The sequence below is a fragment of the Triplophysa dalaica genome, chromosome 14 (assembly GCF_015846415.1).
Source record: "Triplophysa dalaica isolate WHDGS20190420 chromosome 14, ASM1584641v1, whole genome shotgun sequence".
Lineage (NCBI taxonomy): Eukaryota > Metazoa > Chordata > Actinopteri > Cypriniformes > Nemacheilidae > Triplophysa > Triplophysa dalaica.
This window is the reverse complement of record NC_079555.1, coordinates 22389463-22408226: the sequence shown is the minus strand read 5'-3', so window position 1 is coordinate 22408226 and position 18764 is coordinate 22389463. Positions and strand designations below refer to the sequence as shown.

The following is an 18764-nucleotide window of genomic DNA, read 5'->3' as shown; positions in this document are numbered from 1 at the left end:
ATGATAAGAATAAGCGCATTCATCTCTTAAACCGTAAGTACACCTGTGAAATTTATGAATCAACACTGCAACATTATAAATTCTCCCCAAAATCACCATACGTGCAGCTCATTGTGCCTTGTTTTATTATGTGTAGATTGTTTATGCATAGTCTGCATTTGCATATTGCCTTCCAGATGTGGTTCAGAAACTAGAAGACAGGATGATGTGAAAAATGTTGTTGAATCTGCTGAGAAATTTCCAGTCTCAGTACTGAAGGTTAAGCAGACAGGGGTGCCGCTAGGGTTTCTGGGCCCTCTGGCTAATATCTACTCCGGGCCCCCAAAGAATTATTGCATAATGCTTTCAATAAGAGATAAAAAATTATACATTTAAACAGTTTATTAATTAATTAATAAAAAAATTGTCTGTAAATCTTAGTCTATAAATAATAAATCTAAACCTAAATAATAATTACATTACCAAGTTACAAATACTTTTGCACACATACTTGAGCTGTTACACACACCAATAAAATTGTAACATTTAAACATGGGAAGCAACAACACTACATCTTTTCTAGAAGTTTACATTCTCTCTTAAATAAGATTAGATCAAGAAATGCTTGACCAAAGCTTGTATAGCTTGTATTATTGTGATCATCATCATATTGATATAGCTTTAATATACATAAATGCACTAGTTTTGCCTTTGTTGTGTTTCTGTCCTTTCAAAAGCTTGTCACAATCAACTCGATTCTCGAATGCATAAAAATACTTCCTTGTCATATTGTGTTACAAAACATTGGGGTGTGTAACTGATAGAATTGATAGTTTATTTTTATTGAAACAGCTTATAGGACCATAAAACTGGGTGACTAGTTTTCTTCCTCGTCTCGATCTCTCTTTTCTCTCTTGTTTCTCTTTTAATATCCTGATTTTGCCTGCCGCTGCACCATGTCGATACACGTAACTTAACTAAGCACTGCAGTACCAGTGCCGCTTCTCTGAATGATTGGCTTACGTCTTTTTAAGGGGACACACGCATACACACGCAGGTTCTGCTGGGCCCCCAGTGAAACAAGGTCCCTTACAATCGTCCTAATCCTCTTCCCTGTTACAGCGCCCCTGCCAGCAGGTCTCACCAGTAGACCAGTCATCTACAAGCTGGTGACGGGTTAACCACTGGAGTCACTTTCATGTTATCAGAAGCTAGATTGGTCTTTTCTTCTATCTTTGTGTTTCCAGGTGTGATGACGGCTTCAGTGGTTCAGACTGCCAGCCGTCCTCCACTTTATCCTCAAGCGTTCTTTCTGACTTTGAGTCTCAGAACACAATGACGTCATCATGGCAGGAGGCCACCGGTGGGCAGATCATGCCCCCTGATCAGGGCTGTGGGGTTGTTTCCTCTGGATCGTCTCTGTACTTCAGTAAGGTAGGATAAACATCGGTTTCCTCAGAGATCTCATACAGTAACACTGTCCGTCTGTTGCTTGTAGTGAAATGAGCGAGGCACAGGGAATAGAATTATTAATGTTATTCACAAGTAGATAAGCGGTGAGTGAGTTGGTCATCTGTGGGGTGGATGTGGGTGATGGTCTGAAGAGGAATCTGTGGACAGCTTGTGAAGTGTTGGGAGCAGAGTTGTCACACCCACAGAAGCCACATAATCCAGTGTGTAAAGTACTGGAGTAAATGTAATTAGTCACTGTACATGACTATCTTTTTGGCTACTTAGTAGTTTTACAGAGTGTCAGATGTTAGTAACTTTTACGCTCTACTTGACTACGTTTTTCAATAAATAAAGTTACTCTTTACTCCACTATACTTTTAATAACTAATGCAATTACACATTTTAACAATTTATTTCTGCTACTGAAGAAGCAATATTGCCATTTACATGGCACTTAAGGTACCATATCTTCTACATTTTGCCATAAATTACTAAAACATGTCAACGTGGCTTATTAATCTGAATGCAAGGTTATTTTAGTTTACCAAAATAAAAAATTTGAAAACGTTTCTGTTCATTGATATTAAATTAAATATTGACCCAAAAATTATTGGAAAAAATAACTAAAGGGAAAATTTAAATGTTGCCAGAAAAATAAACGGAAATAAGTTTAATACACTCAAATGATTATAATAAACCAAAACCAAAATAAAATGTATTAATCTTACATACCAACATAAAAAAATGCAAAGACAAAAGCCTATACCGAAATTGCAAAAATTTTAAGTAAAATCAACATAAAAAGCTAAAAATAAAAGCTAATTAAAAATATTTATAAAACTAAAATCAAAATTGAATTTAATTTAATTTAGTCATTTGGCAGACGCTTTTATCCAAAGCGACTTACAGTGCACTTATTACAGGGACAATCCCCCTGGAGCAACATGGAGTAAAGTGTCTTGCTCAAGGACACACTGGTGGTGGCTGCTGGGATCGAATCAGCAACCTTTGATTTACCAGTTCAGTGGTTTAACCCACTAGACCACCATCTCACAGTAATACTAAAACTATAATAACTCTGTGCGTGAGCATTATCAGGAAGTTAATGTTGAGGAAAAACAACATGTCCAGTGTAAAAAGGCTTTGACCTTTTAATATTGGCGTATGAGCACATTACTGATACTTCATCACTGTAATAGTAGACTATGGTGTCGACATTGATTTGTTGCAATTTTGAGGTGTTCAGTTTATTATGATTTCAGAAAATAAATGTGTTTTTTGTCCTTTGTTTTTCACTGTGCTGTCATTTTTGCTGCAATGTTTCTGTACTTTTACTCCAGTATGGTTTTCCGGTTTCATTAACAGCCCAATTTAAAATTAGCCGATTTATTTCAGTATGCTTTTCCTCCTTTGATGTCGATAACCATGTCCTTAACCTTGGCAGAGTGATACATAGACATGAAGAAAACATCCCAAAAGAAGCACAGCATGTGATGCCGTTGATATGTCATTTGAATATATGCATAAATCAGGCGGGGCTGAGGCAGTTGGTGAGCTGGGATTTGGACACTGAGTGGGCGGAGTTTGTGCAGTTTTATCTGCGTATGGGTGGAGACGGGGCGGAGTGTAATCAAGCAGACAGCAGAGAGGAGGGGCTTCTGTTGCAGTACAGTAATGACGGTGGAATCAGCTGGGGTCTGATAGCAGAGATGTACTTCACTGACTTCACCAAACCCAGGTGAGAACACAACAAGGACACACGGCTCTCTTACGTGTGGAGACACTGATATTGATGTTCTTTGTTTGGCCATAGATTTGTTCATTATGAGCTTCCTCTGGCTTCCAAAACACCCTGCACCCGTTTCCGCTGGTGGCAACCCATGCACTCAGGTGAGGGTTATGACCAGTGGGCCATTGATGATGTCATCATCCTTTCTGAGAGAGAAAAGCATGTGATACCGATGGCTGATCCCACACTTCCTCAGGTGAGCTTCTGCTTCAAGAGCCACACAAGCATTGAATCCCTCACTAGCCACTGTTGTCCAGTGATATCCAGTATTAAAGTTGAGATGTAGCACCAAACAAAATGGCCCCATGTTGAATGTTTTCAAATACAAAACACGTAGTCTTTCCCACAGAAGTATGTTTACATAAAAGACACACACGTCTGATGTAAATTTAGCTTAAGCTAAGATTTTTCTTGAATACTCCAGTCCCCACATCCTTCATCGATTCAGCTTAACGCAACAAATAACACTGTGCTTCATACCTCCATGTAGAACTTTTATGAAAAACCAGCATTTGATCATCCGCTGAATCAGATGGGAGTTTGGCTGATGCTGGGAAATGAGGGAATGGACAAGGATCGGAACGGGAGTTTCTGTGCACCCACACCCTCTGCCATAGTGTTCGGCCGCTCCGATGGAGACCGGATGGCTGTGACTCGAGATCTCTCTCTTCGTCCTGGCTACACACTGCAGTTTAAGGTACACTGTCAGACTCCTTCATTGCTCTTTACAGGAGAGCTGGTGTAGTTTCATTTACGTAAGCTCAGGGTTCGAATTGATGGTGGGGCTGGTGCGGTCCCGGACCCCTCATAAGGTTAAAAATATTGAATTTGGGGGACCCCCATTTGTCCATTAAAACTAGACTGCTAAAAACCCAAAATTATTTTTGTCAAATCATCACGCTAAAACAAAACACTGTTGTCCCTCATTTGTCCAAATTTCATAAAACACGAATTAAAATGACATTTTCATCTGAAAAATACTTACATACGCAAGCGTGACACAAAGTGTTTGGTGAAGATGTATAGAGATGTCGCACTGAGACCATGGCATGTGAGGATCCTTTTATATTGAAAGCGTTTTTCTTAAACTCAACAGTTACTTTACTAAGCTACTAATACGGACATACGGGTTGTGGAAGAATAGGAAAGGGAGCGAAAATATTTGAAATCTTTTGCTCTCCCCAAGAACATTGCGTTCCTATGCAAAGATTTTGAACTGAAGTAATTGTTAAATGAAAGGTTAAATAAATCCAGGTAAATAACATAAGAAGTCCAAGGCGGTGAGTATAATCCAAAATAATGATCCACAAGACGATAACAGGCAAAACAAAATCCATTAGAAACACATCCAACGGCAAAGGTAATAGTACGGGTAATTCCAAGGAGTCCAGGGTTACGACTATGTGGGGCAAAATACATCAGTACTAGACGATTCACAAGACAAAACAGAAGGTATAAATAAAGTCCATGGGATAGTGTTCAGGTGGAGGGGAAATGAGAGTCAGGTGCGGGGTAATCAATGATGTCAGAGGGGTGCAAGTTTATGATGGGAAATGTAGTTCTGAGGTTAAATGTATGGTGAAAGTGAACGGGTGAAGCGTGTAGATGACTCTGTTGCGGGGTGCGTGATTAACCAGGGCGGAGGTTATGTTACAGTAATATAAAGAACAAGAATCAAAGGACAAGAAAATAAATAAATAAAGGCAAATCGCTAAAAAAATGTAATCATAAATTTAGAAAAATTGTTAATCTGTTATCAATAAATGTAAGAGATTTAGCAAAAAGCAAAATCTCAGCAAGACAGACATCAAACAGGCTAAATCTTAAGATTTTTTTTTGTGAATAAAAAACATACAGTGCAAAATAGAAAAATAACAGTATGATCGATAGCCATTTTATAAAGGCTGGTAAGGGGACCCCCAAAGACCTTTGACACAATTGGAAAACAGCATATGCTCAACCGCTGGCACCATCTCCACAGCAATCCATGGGGTGTTCATCTCTTCCAGGGGTGCCCAGTCCTGCTCCTGGACATCTACTGCCCTGCAGAGATCAGCTCCAACCCCAATCAAACACACCTGAGTTGATCAAGGTTTCTGTATTACTTGAAAAGAAAAAGACAGTAGATCTCCAGTAGCAGCATTGGACACCCCTGATATATTCCTTCTGTCAAATATACATGTTGGCATATGTACGCCTGCTGAAGGACGTCTGTGTGAAAGACGCTGAACAAGTGCAAGGACCAATGATCATGACATGTGTGCTGCTGGAGGCAATGAGCAATCATGACGCCACGATTGAATCTCTTCATTCTTCCTGTGGTTTGTTTAATTCTCAGTATTTGTGTGTTGTTCTGTCTTCTTCAGCTGAACATCGGCTGTGAGTCGGTCTTCAGTGCCACAGCACCTGTACTGCTTCAGTACTCTCACGACGCAGGCCGCACGTGGACTCTTGTACAGGAGGGTTGTTACCCAGGATCCCCGGGGGCATGGAGCTGTGAGGGAAGTGGACGTGAACTCCGTGATCCCACTGTTTACAACACAGGAGACTATGAGCGCTGGACCAGAATTACTGTCATTTTACCACGAATCATGGCCAGCAGGTACCTGGACACTTGGATATCTCATGTAATTAGTGCTGGAAATGGCTGAGATTCACTGGGGGGACTATAGTTATGGAAATATTTTCTGAAACCATCAATGCAGAACTCCATCTTCCCACATTCCCCCCATTTCCAGCCCTGGATAAAACTCTAAACACACCAAACAGAAACACTTTTACATTACATTTATTTTATTTAGCGGACGCCTTTGTCCAAAAGTTAGATCGTGAAAAAGGTGACCGTTACGATGCAGTTAGTTGGTACAATTGCATCTCATCTAGTGGCAGTAATGTATTAGATGGTCACACAACATATTTAGATTGTTGATAGTTTTACCTGTTATTTGAGTTTTGTGAAATAAATGAAATAAGGGAGGTGTCATGTTATTATATCCACAGTTCTTGTTCCATTACAGAAAACCCATGAAGATTGTTTTTTACTCTAGAACTTCTGTACATCTTTGTGTTTCTCTCTGTTTTCAGTAAGATTCGCTTCCGGTGGTTTCAGGAGAGCAGTGTACACCGGGACGTCCCTCCATTCGCTCTAGACGGTGTCTACATCTCAGAGCCCTGTCCAAATCATTGCGGGGGTCATGGAGACTGTATCTCAGGGGTCTGTTTCTGTGATATGGGTTATACAGGTAACTGGACCAGTCTTCAGCGTTACACTTACATTACAGTGATAATAATAATATATTTCATTTGTAATGCGCTTTTCTTAGACCAAAAGCCCTATAAGAAAAAAATGATTAAAACGAGTCTTAGCCATCTTTTTTAAATGTTCCGAAGTATTTATTATTGTGAAAGAGAGTGTATTTCATAGCTATGGGGCTTTGAATGAAAAAGCTCTTGTCCCCATAGTATTACGCTTACATAGAGGCAGGGAAGTAGAAAAGTTTTAGCAGAGCAAAGACAGCGAGAGGAGTATGTAAACTGATCAAATCACACACATATACTGGTGCTATCCCATGTAACGTTTTGTATTTTAAAGCTTACTATCAATTATTGCACTAATGTGAAGCCAATGTAACTGTGAGAGAACCGGTGTGATGTGTTCAAGTGGAAAGGTATCAGTAATCACAGAACCAGTAGAGTTTTGATCATATAGTAACTTGTTTAGAGATTTTGCTGGAAGGCCAAATAACAATTATCTAACCTGGAAGTAATAAAGGGACCAGTTTTTTAGCATAAGCAAAAGAAAGGAAAGGTAGAAGTGGAGCGATATTCCTGAGCTGATAGAAGGCAATCTTTGTAATATGTCTAATATTGCGCATCAAACGATAATTGACGTTCAAAAACCAACAAGATTCCACAGCTGTGAAGTAGGAGTGGGAATCACAGGATACCTCACGATACGACTCCATATGTATTACAATGCAACGATTCTCTGATAATTGATATACTGATTGACAATCCTATAATGATACAACACAAAATCTGCCTAACAAGCTAACAAAATGTCCATGAAAAGGTAAAATGCAACATTTGTCACTTTATTCCAGTCCAGAAAACGTTTTTCACATATTATTAACATGAGTAACATATTAAGTACTTTAAGACATTTTGGGGCAGTTTCCCAGACAGGGCTGAAGACTAGTCCTAGACTAAAATAAAATTTAGAGCCGTCCAAACAGAAAACAGCTTGCAGTGACATATTTTAAAATACATAAGTGCCCTTGTTTTGTCTCAAAATGCACACGAGTAAACCTTTTGTGTAAGGCATGATTGTAAAAACTGCTTAAATGTTCTATTTTAACTAATGTCTAGTCCTCTTTTAAGCTAATCCTTGTCTGGTAAAGGGGATTCTTGTATCACACAGAGAAGGACATCGATACATAGCCATATTAATATATTGTCCCAACCCTACTGTGAAGTGGAAATAACCATATTAACATCACCAATCAATCTAATAGTATCACCCTTACGAGTAGCCGCTACCCTACCAATAAAAAATAGTTCTGTCTTTGAGCCATTAAATTTCAGATTTTTTCCATCCAATTACTTATCTCATCTCAACAGTTATTCAGAATAGCTAATGTAGATATAGTGTGCTACAGACATCAGGGCTAGGGGTGATATAAATTTGAGTATATTATGCATAGCAGTGATACCCAAAGCCATACTTCCTGATAATTTGGCTAAGTGGAAACATATAAATGCTGAGAAGAATCGGCCCCAGCACAGAGCCCCGATGAACACTTTGACAAACAGGCACAGTATCAGATTTGTGTGTCACAAACTGGTAACAAACTGGGCTCGGAAGCTTTCCTGTGGCTCAGAGATAAGAGTATGGTGTTAACAATGCAAGGTTGTGAGTTTGATCCCAGGGGATTGCACATACTCGGAAACAAATGTATATGATAATCCATTGTAAATCGCTTTGGGTAAAAGCATCTGCCAAATGCATAAATGTAAGTTTACGGTTGAGGCTGTAAGTGGACAAATTGATGCAATGCATTTCTTAATAACAATAAAGGTAAGTAGATCCAGGACTCTTTATGAGGCTATTCCTTGTATTTAGTAACATGACTGTTCCAACAATGAAGTCAATAGCAACCATTTCAAAATCCGAAAAAGTTATCAATAGTAATGTTTGGATTATTTACAGTATTTAATTGTGTATATCCTCAGTCTTGCCAGTGAAATAATAAAATAACTGATTGCATTTGTCAGAACATTCATTTCATTATTTTAAATGTAATAAGCCTATGATCACTTAAAGTCATGTCAGTACTATCCAAGGACTTTACACCAACCCAACAGAGCAAACCACATCAAGTGAATGACACTGGGGACATCAATAATATTATTAGACAAGGCATATCTAAAAAGCCTGACCACAACCTTCACAAGAATAACCAAGAGGGGCACATGTTTCAATGAGACACAAGATGTCCATATTTTTTAGATCAGTAGTACAATTTAGCAGGCTGAGTAAATGATGACTGAATTTAAAAATTTTGGTTGAACTGTTCCTTTAACATGATGAATTCTCTTCAGCTTCTATCGGCATTCTCCCATGATCCCCAATAAAATGTTGATAATCCAAACACTTGAGTGGCATGATAATATCTAAGGCTGGTAAAATTAATCGCACACCAAAAATAATGAAGCAAAAACGGTAGAATCTGCTGTCCTGCTTTCACATGTAGAAACAGCTGAGCAAGCAGTGGAGCCAGTGGAGTTAGACAGCAGATGACACCAGCAGACTTACTGTTCCGATCTTGAGCGGCAATCAGACCACTATGTATACTGTAAGGAATACAGATCCGTTAGAAAAACAGGGTTGGAGAAGCAGCAACCACAATGCGCCAGTGTCCTACCTAAAAGCGGAAGTAGAATATCAGTCCTCATTAGAGCAGCTTCTTTTCTTGAACGTAAGAGTGCTGTTATGTGATTCTTTTTGTCTTCATCTGCTAATACTGATCTTGTTTTCTATCTAGAATTATATAGAAGTTTCTCAGTCGAATGTGTATCTGTTGTGTGTGTTTCAGTGGAGGCTGATCGGTCGAGTTGTGTCCCATCTTCACCAAGTCCCACTGAACTTATCGAGGACTTTGAGGGTAAACTCAGCCCGCTGTGGCAAAGCCTAAGTGGGGCACACATTGGGGACGGCTGTGGCACCATCAGTGAAGGCAAAGCCCTTTACTTCAACAGCCCTGGCAGACGCGAGGCCCATACTGTACCCCTGGATACCACCAACACCCGGTCAGGGTCACTTAGTCTTGAGAAAAGTGAAGTTCGTTTTGTTTTAATCCTCACTAGTTTCTTGTTTGCTCTTGTACAGTTTGATTCAGTTCTACATTCGGATCGGAGGAAAGAACATGGGTGCGACCTGTACACGACCCCGCTCCCGCAATGAAGGTGAAGCCAGTGGACAAATTCATTGTTGAATAATTTTACTGATAGATTATACTTTAAAAAAAAAACTGGAACTAATATGTCCTCAACCACCACCAATGTGCAGCATCCACCTGGATGATGCGATGGCAGCCATATTGCACCAGGACGCCCACCACACACCAACTTATTGGTGGAGAGGAGACAGAGTTATGAAGCCAATTAGTACATATGGGGACGATTAGGAAGCCATGATATATAAAAGTGAATTGGCAAATCTTGCCAGGATGCTGTGGTTACACATTTACATTTACATTACATTTAGTCATTTGGCAGACGCTTTTATCCAAAGCAACTTACAGTGCACTTATTACAGGGACAATCCCCCTGGAGCAACATGGAGTAAAGTGTCTTGCTCAAGGACACACTGGTGGTGGCTGCTGGGTTCGAACCAGCAACCTTTGATTTACCAGTTCAGTGGTTTAACCCACTAGACCACCATCTCACCCCTAATCTTATTCGAGATGGGATTTTTTATGACCACAGAGAGTCAGGACCTCAGTTTAACGTCTAATCCATAGGACGGTGCTTATTGACAGTATTGGTTCCCCATCACTATACTGGGATATTAGCACCCAACACAAACCACTGGGTGAGCACCCCCTGCTGGTCTCACTAACACCTCTTCCAGCAGCAACGTAGCTTTCCCAGCAGGTCTCCCATCCAGGTATTGACCAGACTCAGCTCCACTTATCTCCAGTGGGTAACCAGTCTTGGGCTATAGGGTGATATGGCTGCTGGTCATTAGGTTCTTTATTGTAAGTAATGCATGGTCCAAAAAGTACAACGTGACGTTTGACATCACTAACAAGTTACAAGTACTACAGCAACTAAAAGCCAATGCAGCCCATCATATCACAACTAGAAAAATACTGTTGTCACAATTGTGTTTTATGTTGTGATAGCACTCTTCCAATCTATGTGTAAAGCACTGCAGTACAACAGCAGGAACGAATACCATGAACTGTTCTTCTAGTACTGATTTCTAACCAGGATTATGAGTTTGGAATTCATTCACTTTCATGAGGCTTTTGATATTCGTTTTTATATCCGCTCAAAGTGAACTGTGTTTGACAGGTGTGATTGTTCAGTTTTCAACAAACAACGGTGTCCAGTGGCAGCTCTTACGAGAGTTGGATTTTGGGTCGTTTCTGGAACCTCAGGTGGTGACCATCGAGCTGCTCCCTGCAGCAAAGACACCACACACAGTGTTCCGATGGTGGCAACCTCAACAGGGTGAGAAGTTACACAATACACCCCGGCATTACTACATGTTTATTTTGATCATTTGGAAAAGCACTGATTATAATTCTAATGAACTTTTGTTCAAATATTTTGTTCAGGTAAACACTCAGCCCAGTGGGGTCTGGATAATATTCTTATTGGAATGAACGACAGCTCTAGAAGTGGATTTCATGACACGTTTGATGGCACATCTCCATTAAGACATAACTGGTATCGAGTTGTGGGTGCAGAGATCACAGCAGACTGTCTGACTGGAGACTCTGTGTTAAACTTCAACTCTGAGATCATGAACAGTGAGTGACCCCGCACGCAGAACACGCTCATCATCTGCACTTGTGTGTGCGTCTTTGTTTCAACAGGACATGTATGTCAATAATATGGTTAGTTCATCCAAGTGTGAGAATTTAAGTCTTTTTCCAGCTTTACTCCTATACAACAATACATTTTATTCAATAGTAAATATTTAGAGTTATACTTCAGCAAAGTATAATGGTGCAAAGCAAAAATGTTAAGTAGTGTGTAAGTATGTAAGTTAGTAAACTTGCGTAACACAGCTGGAGCAACCGGCCCCAGGACACAAGAGGTCATGTGAGTTTTGGTCACACATCTCCTCAATTACTTAAGTTGGATATAGGGTAGAATGTTCTCTGTTTTCAAATCAAACAAATAACTAAAGAAAGATTAAGTAATCTGATATTCAGCTATGCAGTATCAATGGTAACTCGGAGGTCTGGTTCGTGATATGCACAGATACGTGAGATGGTGCAGAATGTCCTCTGGAACATGCAGATGAAGTTAAGGTTTACTCTCCCGGGCATCACCTTATTAAAGTGTCTGTTAATGCCTTTCTGCAGAGAAGATCGAAGAAGTAGAACCATAAAAGCAGCATACAACCAGAGTAGAACCAGCAATAAAGGCTGGGGAATGAGGGTGTTCGGGGACAGCGTCTGCCACCATGGTACAAGGGAGACTCTGGGCCACATTTTCCCTCGATGGTTTACTGTTGCCTTTTGTCCCACAAAATACTAGTACTATTCTCAGTATTAAGTCTTGTTCTTCAGCACTACTACATTACTTAAAAGCCTAGTATTTATTACATCACCTTGCAATTATTGTTTGATTATCTTACTGAAATGCTTTCTCCTTCACTAGAAAGGCCACGTTACGCTGAGAGCTGGGATTTTGAGGTGTCTGGCTCTTCCTTCCTCCAGTTTGATCTGAGCATGGGTTGCAGTAAGGCTGTGTCTCCAGCCCATGGGGTACGCTTGGAGTTCTCCACAGACTGCGGCCGTCACTGGACTATCATCACTGCGGAATGTGTGCCTCCGGCCATCGGCTGCTCTGGATACACACAGAGATCAGTGTATAGCGCGCCACAGTATCTGCAGTGGAGGAGGGTCACCGTCTATCTTCCAAGTGCCGCCATGTATGATTGTATTTTAAATTTTCCCTTACACAAACTCCTTTTGGGCTATCGTGTTCAACATCCCAACCCTCTGTTTAAATCTGTAGCTCACCTCGAACAAGGTTTCGCTGGATTCAGCCCCTGTTTGCTCCGGGAGCAGATGGTTGGGCTCTGGACAAAGTGCTGCTTACCCCTGGCTGTCCCTGGATGTGTTCAGGACACGGGATGTGTGACAACGGACGCTGCATGTGAGTGTCTATGCCAGTAACGTTACGCTTCATAAACTGATCATGTAAGACGATTGGTCTGTTCTGAACCTCTCTCATGTTCTCTCTCGTTCAGCTGTGACAAGGGTTACGGCGGTGCACATTGTGTGCCTTTAGTTCCTCTGCCATCTGTTCTGAAGGAGGATTTCAATGAGAACCTAAAGCCAGAGACCTGGCCAGAGGTGTATGGGGCAGAGAGGGGCACGCTGAGTGGAGAACCCCTGAAATCAGGAACGGCGCTCATCTTTAAAGGGGTGAGTATCCCAGACGGACCAGCCGTGTTTCAAAGATGGAGGATTATCAAGCCATTTTGTAAGATTGTTTTATCAATCTTTTGAGTATGTGTCACGTTTTCTGGCAGGAGGGACTGCGTATGCTGGTTTCAACAGATTTGGATTGCACAAACACAATGTACATCCAGTTTTCATTCAAGTTCATAACAAAAGGTCAGTCTGGTTTCAAGCCTGATATTTGTTTGTTTTGTTGTATTAATGAATGGATCACTGTTTGTTCTCCTTTTTTGTGCAGGAGTACCCGAGCGCTCTCACTCGGTGTTGCTGCAGTATTCAGTGAATGGAGGAATCAGCTGGCTGCACATAGACGAGTTTTATTTCCCGACATCCACTGACACAATGTTTGTTCACATGGCTTTACCCCACAGTGCACAGACAAATGCTACACGCTTTAGATTGTGGCAGCCCTACAACAGTGGTAAGACGCACTTGTGTGCATGCACAACTATGCTGTTCTCACTACTTTAGTTCTCGTCTGGGAATGTGCCTGAAGGTGATCACGTCATTTGTAAAAGCACGGACTATGGCTTCAAAACAAAGGATTTGCATTTACATGGATCTGGGAAAACAAATAAGAAATGATGTAGTATGCATGCCAGGCCAGTGGATGGTGCTTTAAAGAAACCCTACAGGCTTACGCACATGCGCGTACACTGTTTCAATCCTAAATGCCCTTTCAGCACACTTTGTCTGCATGTAAGTGTGTTTATAGAAGTATATAAATCCTATGTCTCCACTGGTTGTAGTGGTGCAGTAAATCTACTTTTTGCTGGAGAACTGATCATAAGCGTGCCACGCCGCACAAATATGCAGCATGGAGGCCGCCTTTATTGTTTTGGGAATACTCGCTCATGCCTACAGATTGAACGCGTAATACGTATGTAAATGCCATCAGAGTTTACACAGAGACGCCAATGCCGTTGTTTTCAAAAACTTGCACTTTGAGACCCGTTTTAATTTGATCTTCTGGAGATAAAAATCTGTTAAAAATCCTAACCATAAAGGCTTTTTTTAATTCCTCAGGTAAAAAGGAAGAAGTGTGGGTGATTGATGACCTCATCATCGATGGAAACACTGCCAATAATCCACCTGTGATATTAGAGAGTTTTGAGGGTGGACCTCACAAGGGAAACTGGCTGTTTTATCCTGGTGGCAACACTGGGTTCTTCTGCCCATACCAGAGGGGAGGACTGTGAGTATCTCCTTCACACTGTCATTACAGCTCAAAGCCCTGGACACTCAGAGCAACCTCAGCCCAGCTCGTGTCCCAGCAATGATATAATGCAGAGGAAAGCTGTAGCGGTCTGTGCTCCTCTGAACTTTGGTTTTATAAATGCTCAACTTGACATTATTCTCTCTTCCTGTGCCTGCAGCGAAGATGACTTGGCCATGGTGTTTATGTCCAGTGAATTGGGTGAACACTCCATTACCACCAGAGATATTGATGTAAATGAGAACACTGTCATTCAGTTTGAGGTAGGTACAAAATAAATTTTTCCATCATTTTAAAGTATAATTCATTCTTTTCATGTGTGCGACAAACATTCTTGCACCAGAGTGTGGTTCATTCAATTTGTTTGCAGATTAATGTGGGCTGCACAACAGACAGCTCATCCTTAAATCCTGTACACCTGGAGTTTTCACGAGACTTTGGAGCCACGTGGCATCTGTTAGTTCCTCTGTGTGCCGGAGGACCCAGACTCAGCTCTCTTTGTTCCACTGAGCTCCACCCTGCCAGCATCTACTATCCTGGAACCACCCAGGGCTGGAGACGAGAGGTTATCCACTTTGGCAAGCTGCGGTTATGTGGGTGAGTGCAACAGCCCAAAAAACATCAATTTTGTGTAGTTCTCAGCTGTTTCTGACAGTGTGTCAATGCGTTTCACAGCTCTGTTAGGTTCCGCTGGTACCAGGGATTTTATTCCGGAGGCATGAGCCCACCCACCTGGGCTCTGGACAGCGTTTACATCGGCCCTCAGTGCCAGAACATGTGTAATGGGCACGGTGGGTGTGTTCAGGGCACTCACTGTAACTGTGATCCGGGTTACTCTGGACCGGACTGCTCGGTCCCTGACATGCCAAATCCAGATTTCCTGAAGGAGGATTTTGAAGGTAATGATACATGGAAACAGATACATGCGTTTCAAACGTCAGTCTCTTCTCGCATACTGCTGGTCAAATCTGCTCATCACCGGAAGTACAGTTTTTGATTTAGTGAAATGTACTTAAACGCCACCTGTCGCTGATGGCAAGTATCATGTCATTTAGGAAAAACTGCGTTTAATGTTTCTTGTGTAGTGATTTTAGCTGTATGTTAAAATAAGGATGAGTTTAGCTCACAAAATTTGATTCTCCACCAGATCTTTCAAGATCACATCCATGAAATTAGTTATTTAAAACATCAATTTCAGTTAAGGAATTAGTTTACCTCAAAGGAAAATAAGTATAATAATCGTTATTAAATATACATATTTTACGGTGTCTGAATGGTAATATCAAGTATAACAATATTTGTATGCATTCGTCCAACGAATGCATTAATGATATTATAAACTTTGTTATCTCATGGCCATAAGTAACGTTACTTTACCAATCAGGATCTAGAGCAAAGGAAGCATAGATCGAAACACAGATTAAGTGACCAAGTTTGTGAGCGTGAGTACAGAAAACCCATCACATATGAATATATGGTTTGTTTATTAAGCACTACTCTACATGCTAAACATAAATGACGATCGCATACACACAAACAAATACATGAAACACAAATGTGCTGCCGAGATAGAGAGAGAGAGAGAGAGAGAGAGAGAGAGAGGGCATGGCAACGATTTCTGAACTTCATTAAAATCATCTTTAACAAAGAGGCACAGACTTAACGCAGCTGTTCTATAGAAACGGAATACTTGCAAATCTCTGTGCTGGATGTACTTGAAAACGATTGGAGAGATGGAAATGTTCAGATTATTTCAAAATGCGGTGCTGCAAGAAAGTTGCGTCCCTTGTTGAAAGTCGCGGGCCTCAGCCCTCGTGACTGAGGTCTTTTGATGAATAATCAAGAAACCAGGACAAAAACGAGAGTGGGGGAGTTTATGGTTTTCCTCTCAATGATACAGTCCCTACATCTCCCCCCTTACGGACGGTGAAGTGCGAATGTAAACTTCAGCTGACGTTGGATAGTTGGATCATGATGGCAGGATGAATGGAGGTTCCTATTTATTCCCAGCATCTTGACATACAGGCAGAGACTGTTCCCAAGTGGTCGGGCATTGTCTTAACTTGGGCACCTTTCATTTTTTCCATTGTGCTTGGACATCAAGGGAGAACAGCCCTGCACCTGTTTGCTGGTTCTTGCAACAGGTTGGTTCGGGTGTTTCCTGTCTCCACAGAGATGCACAGCAGCAGTCCTGGATGAAACAGCAGGTGAGATGGCATGATTGGCTTCCATGCAAATGCCTGGAGTGCGGTGTCATGGGGAGTGGCATTGTCTCGCTACCCCCCCACATCTCACGTAGCTGGGCAAAGTTATGATACACAATCTTGTCACTCACATCACGTTCCTCTTGTGAATCTTGCCAGGTTCAGCATGCTCTCTTGCCTTCACATTTTCTGCAGTGATTGGTGGGCAAAAGCAGGTGTCATGCTCCAGTGTCTTTCATTGAAGCACTGGTGAGCGGTATAGGCCGTGACAAGATTGGAGTCTCTTGGGTGGCCCTGGGGATGTTGTCGTGGTGCCGTCTGACCTCAGGCTGTGGTAGGAGCCGTGTTCTGCTGGTGCTTGGCTACCCCCCTTTCATTCTGGTCCCGCTGTCGGTGTAGACCAGTGTTAAGGCAGTGTTTGGCAAGTCCAGCTCTCAGATGGAACTCCATTCAGCAAGGGTAAATCAGGCATGTGGTGAAGCGCAGGTGCAATTTGGTGTGTACATGGCACCGTCTTGATTTACATGAGTGGGCAGTTCTTTTTAACAGTTCACTGGCATAGGATGCTGTGGTCCTCTTGGCTGGAGGTGATCCTAAGCAGGCAATCTGTCTCTTGTGGTCACAGTGGGCAGTGTTAATGCCTGAGAGTCCTGATTTGCAGGTAGGTGTATCGGAGGCAAGCTAGTGAAGTGCTGTGCAGTAAGTAAACTTCACTCCCCGGCCTCAAGGACTTTCTAGCGACAGACGCTAGAGACTGCGGTCTTTAGCCTCCTCGCTAGAGTGCCCGACTCCCATGCCGGACGGACCCGGTTCGAGGCCCCCGTAGAGCGGTGCGGAGCGTTCCGGTTACATTGGTGCCGTGACCCGGGATTGGGAGTGAGGTTTAAGGGGGTGAATGTAACGGAGGCAAGCTAGTGAAGTGCTGTGCAGTAAGTAAACCTCACTCCCCGGCCTCAAGGACGCTCTAGCGACAGTCATAGGGAGTGCGGTCTTTAGCCTCCTCGCTAGACCGCCCGACTCCCATGCCGGACCGACCCGGTTCGAGGGCCGCCTAGAGCGGTGCGGAGCGTTCCTGTTACATTTGTTGTGGCCTCCTGCAGTGTTCAGGATGACAGCATTTAGTGGTGACAGTTTTCATGTTTCTGGCCAGCTTGCTGGGGTCTGTGGGGCCATGCAGCGTGTGTGTCTGCAGATTCTTCTGGATGGTTCCTCCCCCACCCCTCTGTGTTTGCTGGCTAATAAGGTGTGAACAGTGAGCTTTGGGCTGCAAGCTAAGTTCAGTTCATTTTGGTTCCATTGCCGAGTTATGGCTTGGACTTCAGCTTGGACTGCTTGCAGGTGGCCTTTATAGGCCTTGGCCGTGGCATTGTGTTGCTGTTTGCCGGGGCCATTATAGAGAGCTTCTGCATGTTGGAGTTTACCTGCTAGCTTCTCTCTGGCGTCTGCTCCAATTGCTCTCTGCGCTTAGTCTGTGTGTTGAGCTTTTCATCTCCTCCTGTAGCTGTTGGTCCTCTTCATCCGCTGTCATTTGCAGGTCCAGCTGGTCTAGGAGGTGCTGCACGTCCTCTTGGATCCTCCCGGCTTCCTTCGCTCTGGCTGTAGTTGGATGATCTGGAAGTGGGCATGGTCAATGATGATCCTGGCTGTGCACTCCAGAGGAGATGGTTGCCTCTCTGTAGTTGTAGCTCTGGTTTGGATCGTAGTCCCTTCGCCGGTTAAGGTCGTCCGACCAACTGCTCTCAGCGCAGTCGCCGTGTGCCACTGTTGGTCCCGGGCAGGAGTCCATCGCCCATCCATTAGCCTGGTCTCTCTAGCTGGTCTGGCAGGTGACAGGATTGGATGGTCTGGACATATTGAGACACAGGGGAAGAGAGAAAGGCACAAAGAGCAAGATGCAAGTCCGTACAGATCTACTGAGCTAAATATGTGGGCTATGTGTTGCACACTTAACTGAGTTGGTCAGTTAGTGACGCAAACTAAACGCTCATTATCCTTGCCATGAAGGCGGGGCGGATAAGTGGTGTGGGTGAACACAGGGAAACTATGAATAATGCTGCTGAAGAGTGTTACATATGTGGTCATTCTGTGACTTAGGCTATTCGGTTCATCAATATAATTACCAAGAATTTTACTGATGTTCAGATAGGTTCAGTCTCTGATAAGAAGAAGTAAAACAAAATCACATAAGTTAAGGGAAAGAAAGGTTAGGATAAAGAAGTAGGGTTTCTTCTTTCTGGTGCGGGGGTGAACTGGCTGCACACTAAGGTCTATGACGGGTCCCGTATGTAGGGGGCGCTATGGAGTCATAGTAAAGTAAAGTCAATTAAATCATTACATGAATAACTAAGATACACAAATTAGGCCATTGAGAGTTAATCCTAAACACCTTAAAGAGTGCAATCTGATTGTTTTGATCA

At 42.4% G+C, this 18764-nt stretch overlaps 1 protein-coding gene across 3 annotated transcripts in view; it reads left to right on the top strand.

Moving 5' to 3' along the window:
* The window catches only part of reln (reelin), a 123230-nt gene that overhangs the window by 84486 nt on the left and 19980 nt on the right, over positions 1–18764 (top strand). For all 3 annotated transcript variants that reach the window (XM_056765591.1, XM_056765590.1, XM_056765589.1), the window contains exons 24-42: positions 1227–1413; positions 2964–3169; positions 3245–3416; positions 3711–3917; positions 5587–5822; positions 6305–6462; positions 9316–9529; positions 9609–9685; positions 10799–10957; positions 11065–11259; positions 12119–12392; positions 12479–12619; positions 12714–12891; positions 12999–13083; positions 13166–13348; positions 13954–14122; positions 14304–14406; positions 14514–14740; positions 14819–15042. In XM_056765591.1, coding sequence (XP_056621569.1) covers positions 1227–1413; positions 2964–3169; positions 3245–3416; positions 3711–3917; positions 5587–5822; positions 6305–6462; positions 9316–9529; positions 9609–9685; positions 10799–10957; positions 11065–11259; positions 12119–12392; positions 12479–12619; positions 12714–12891; positions 12999–13083; positions 13166–13348; positions 13954–14122; positions 14304–14406; positions 14514–14740; positions 14819–15042 — 3395 coding nt within the window. The remainder of the gene's footprint in view (positions 1–1226; positions 1414–2963; positions 3170–3244; positions 3417–3710; positions 3918–5586; positions 5823–6304; positions 6463–9315; positions 9530–9608; positions 9686–10798; positions 10958–11064; positions 11260–12118; positions 12393–12478; positions 12620–12713; positions 12892–12998; positions 13084–13165; positions 13349–13953; positions 14123–14303; positions 14407–14513; positions 14741–14818; positions 15043–18764) is intronic.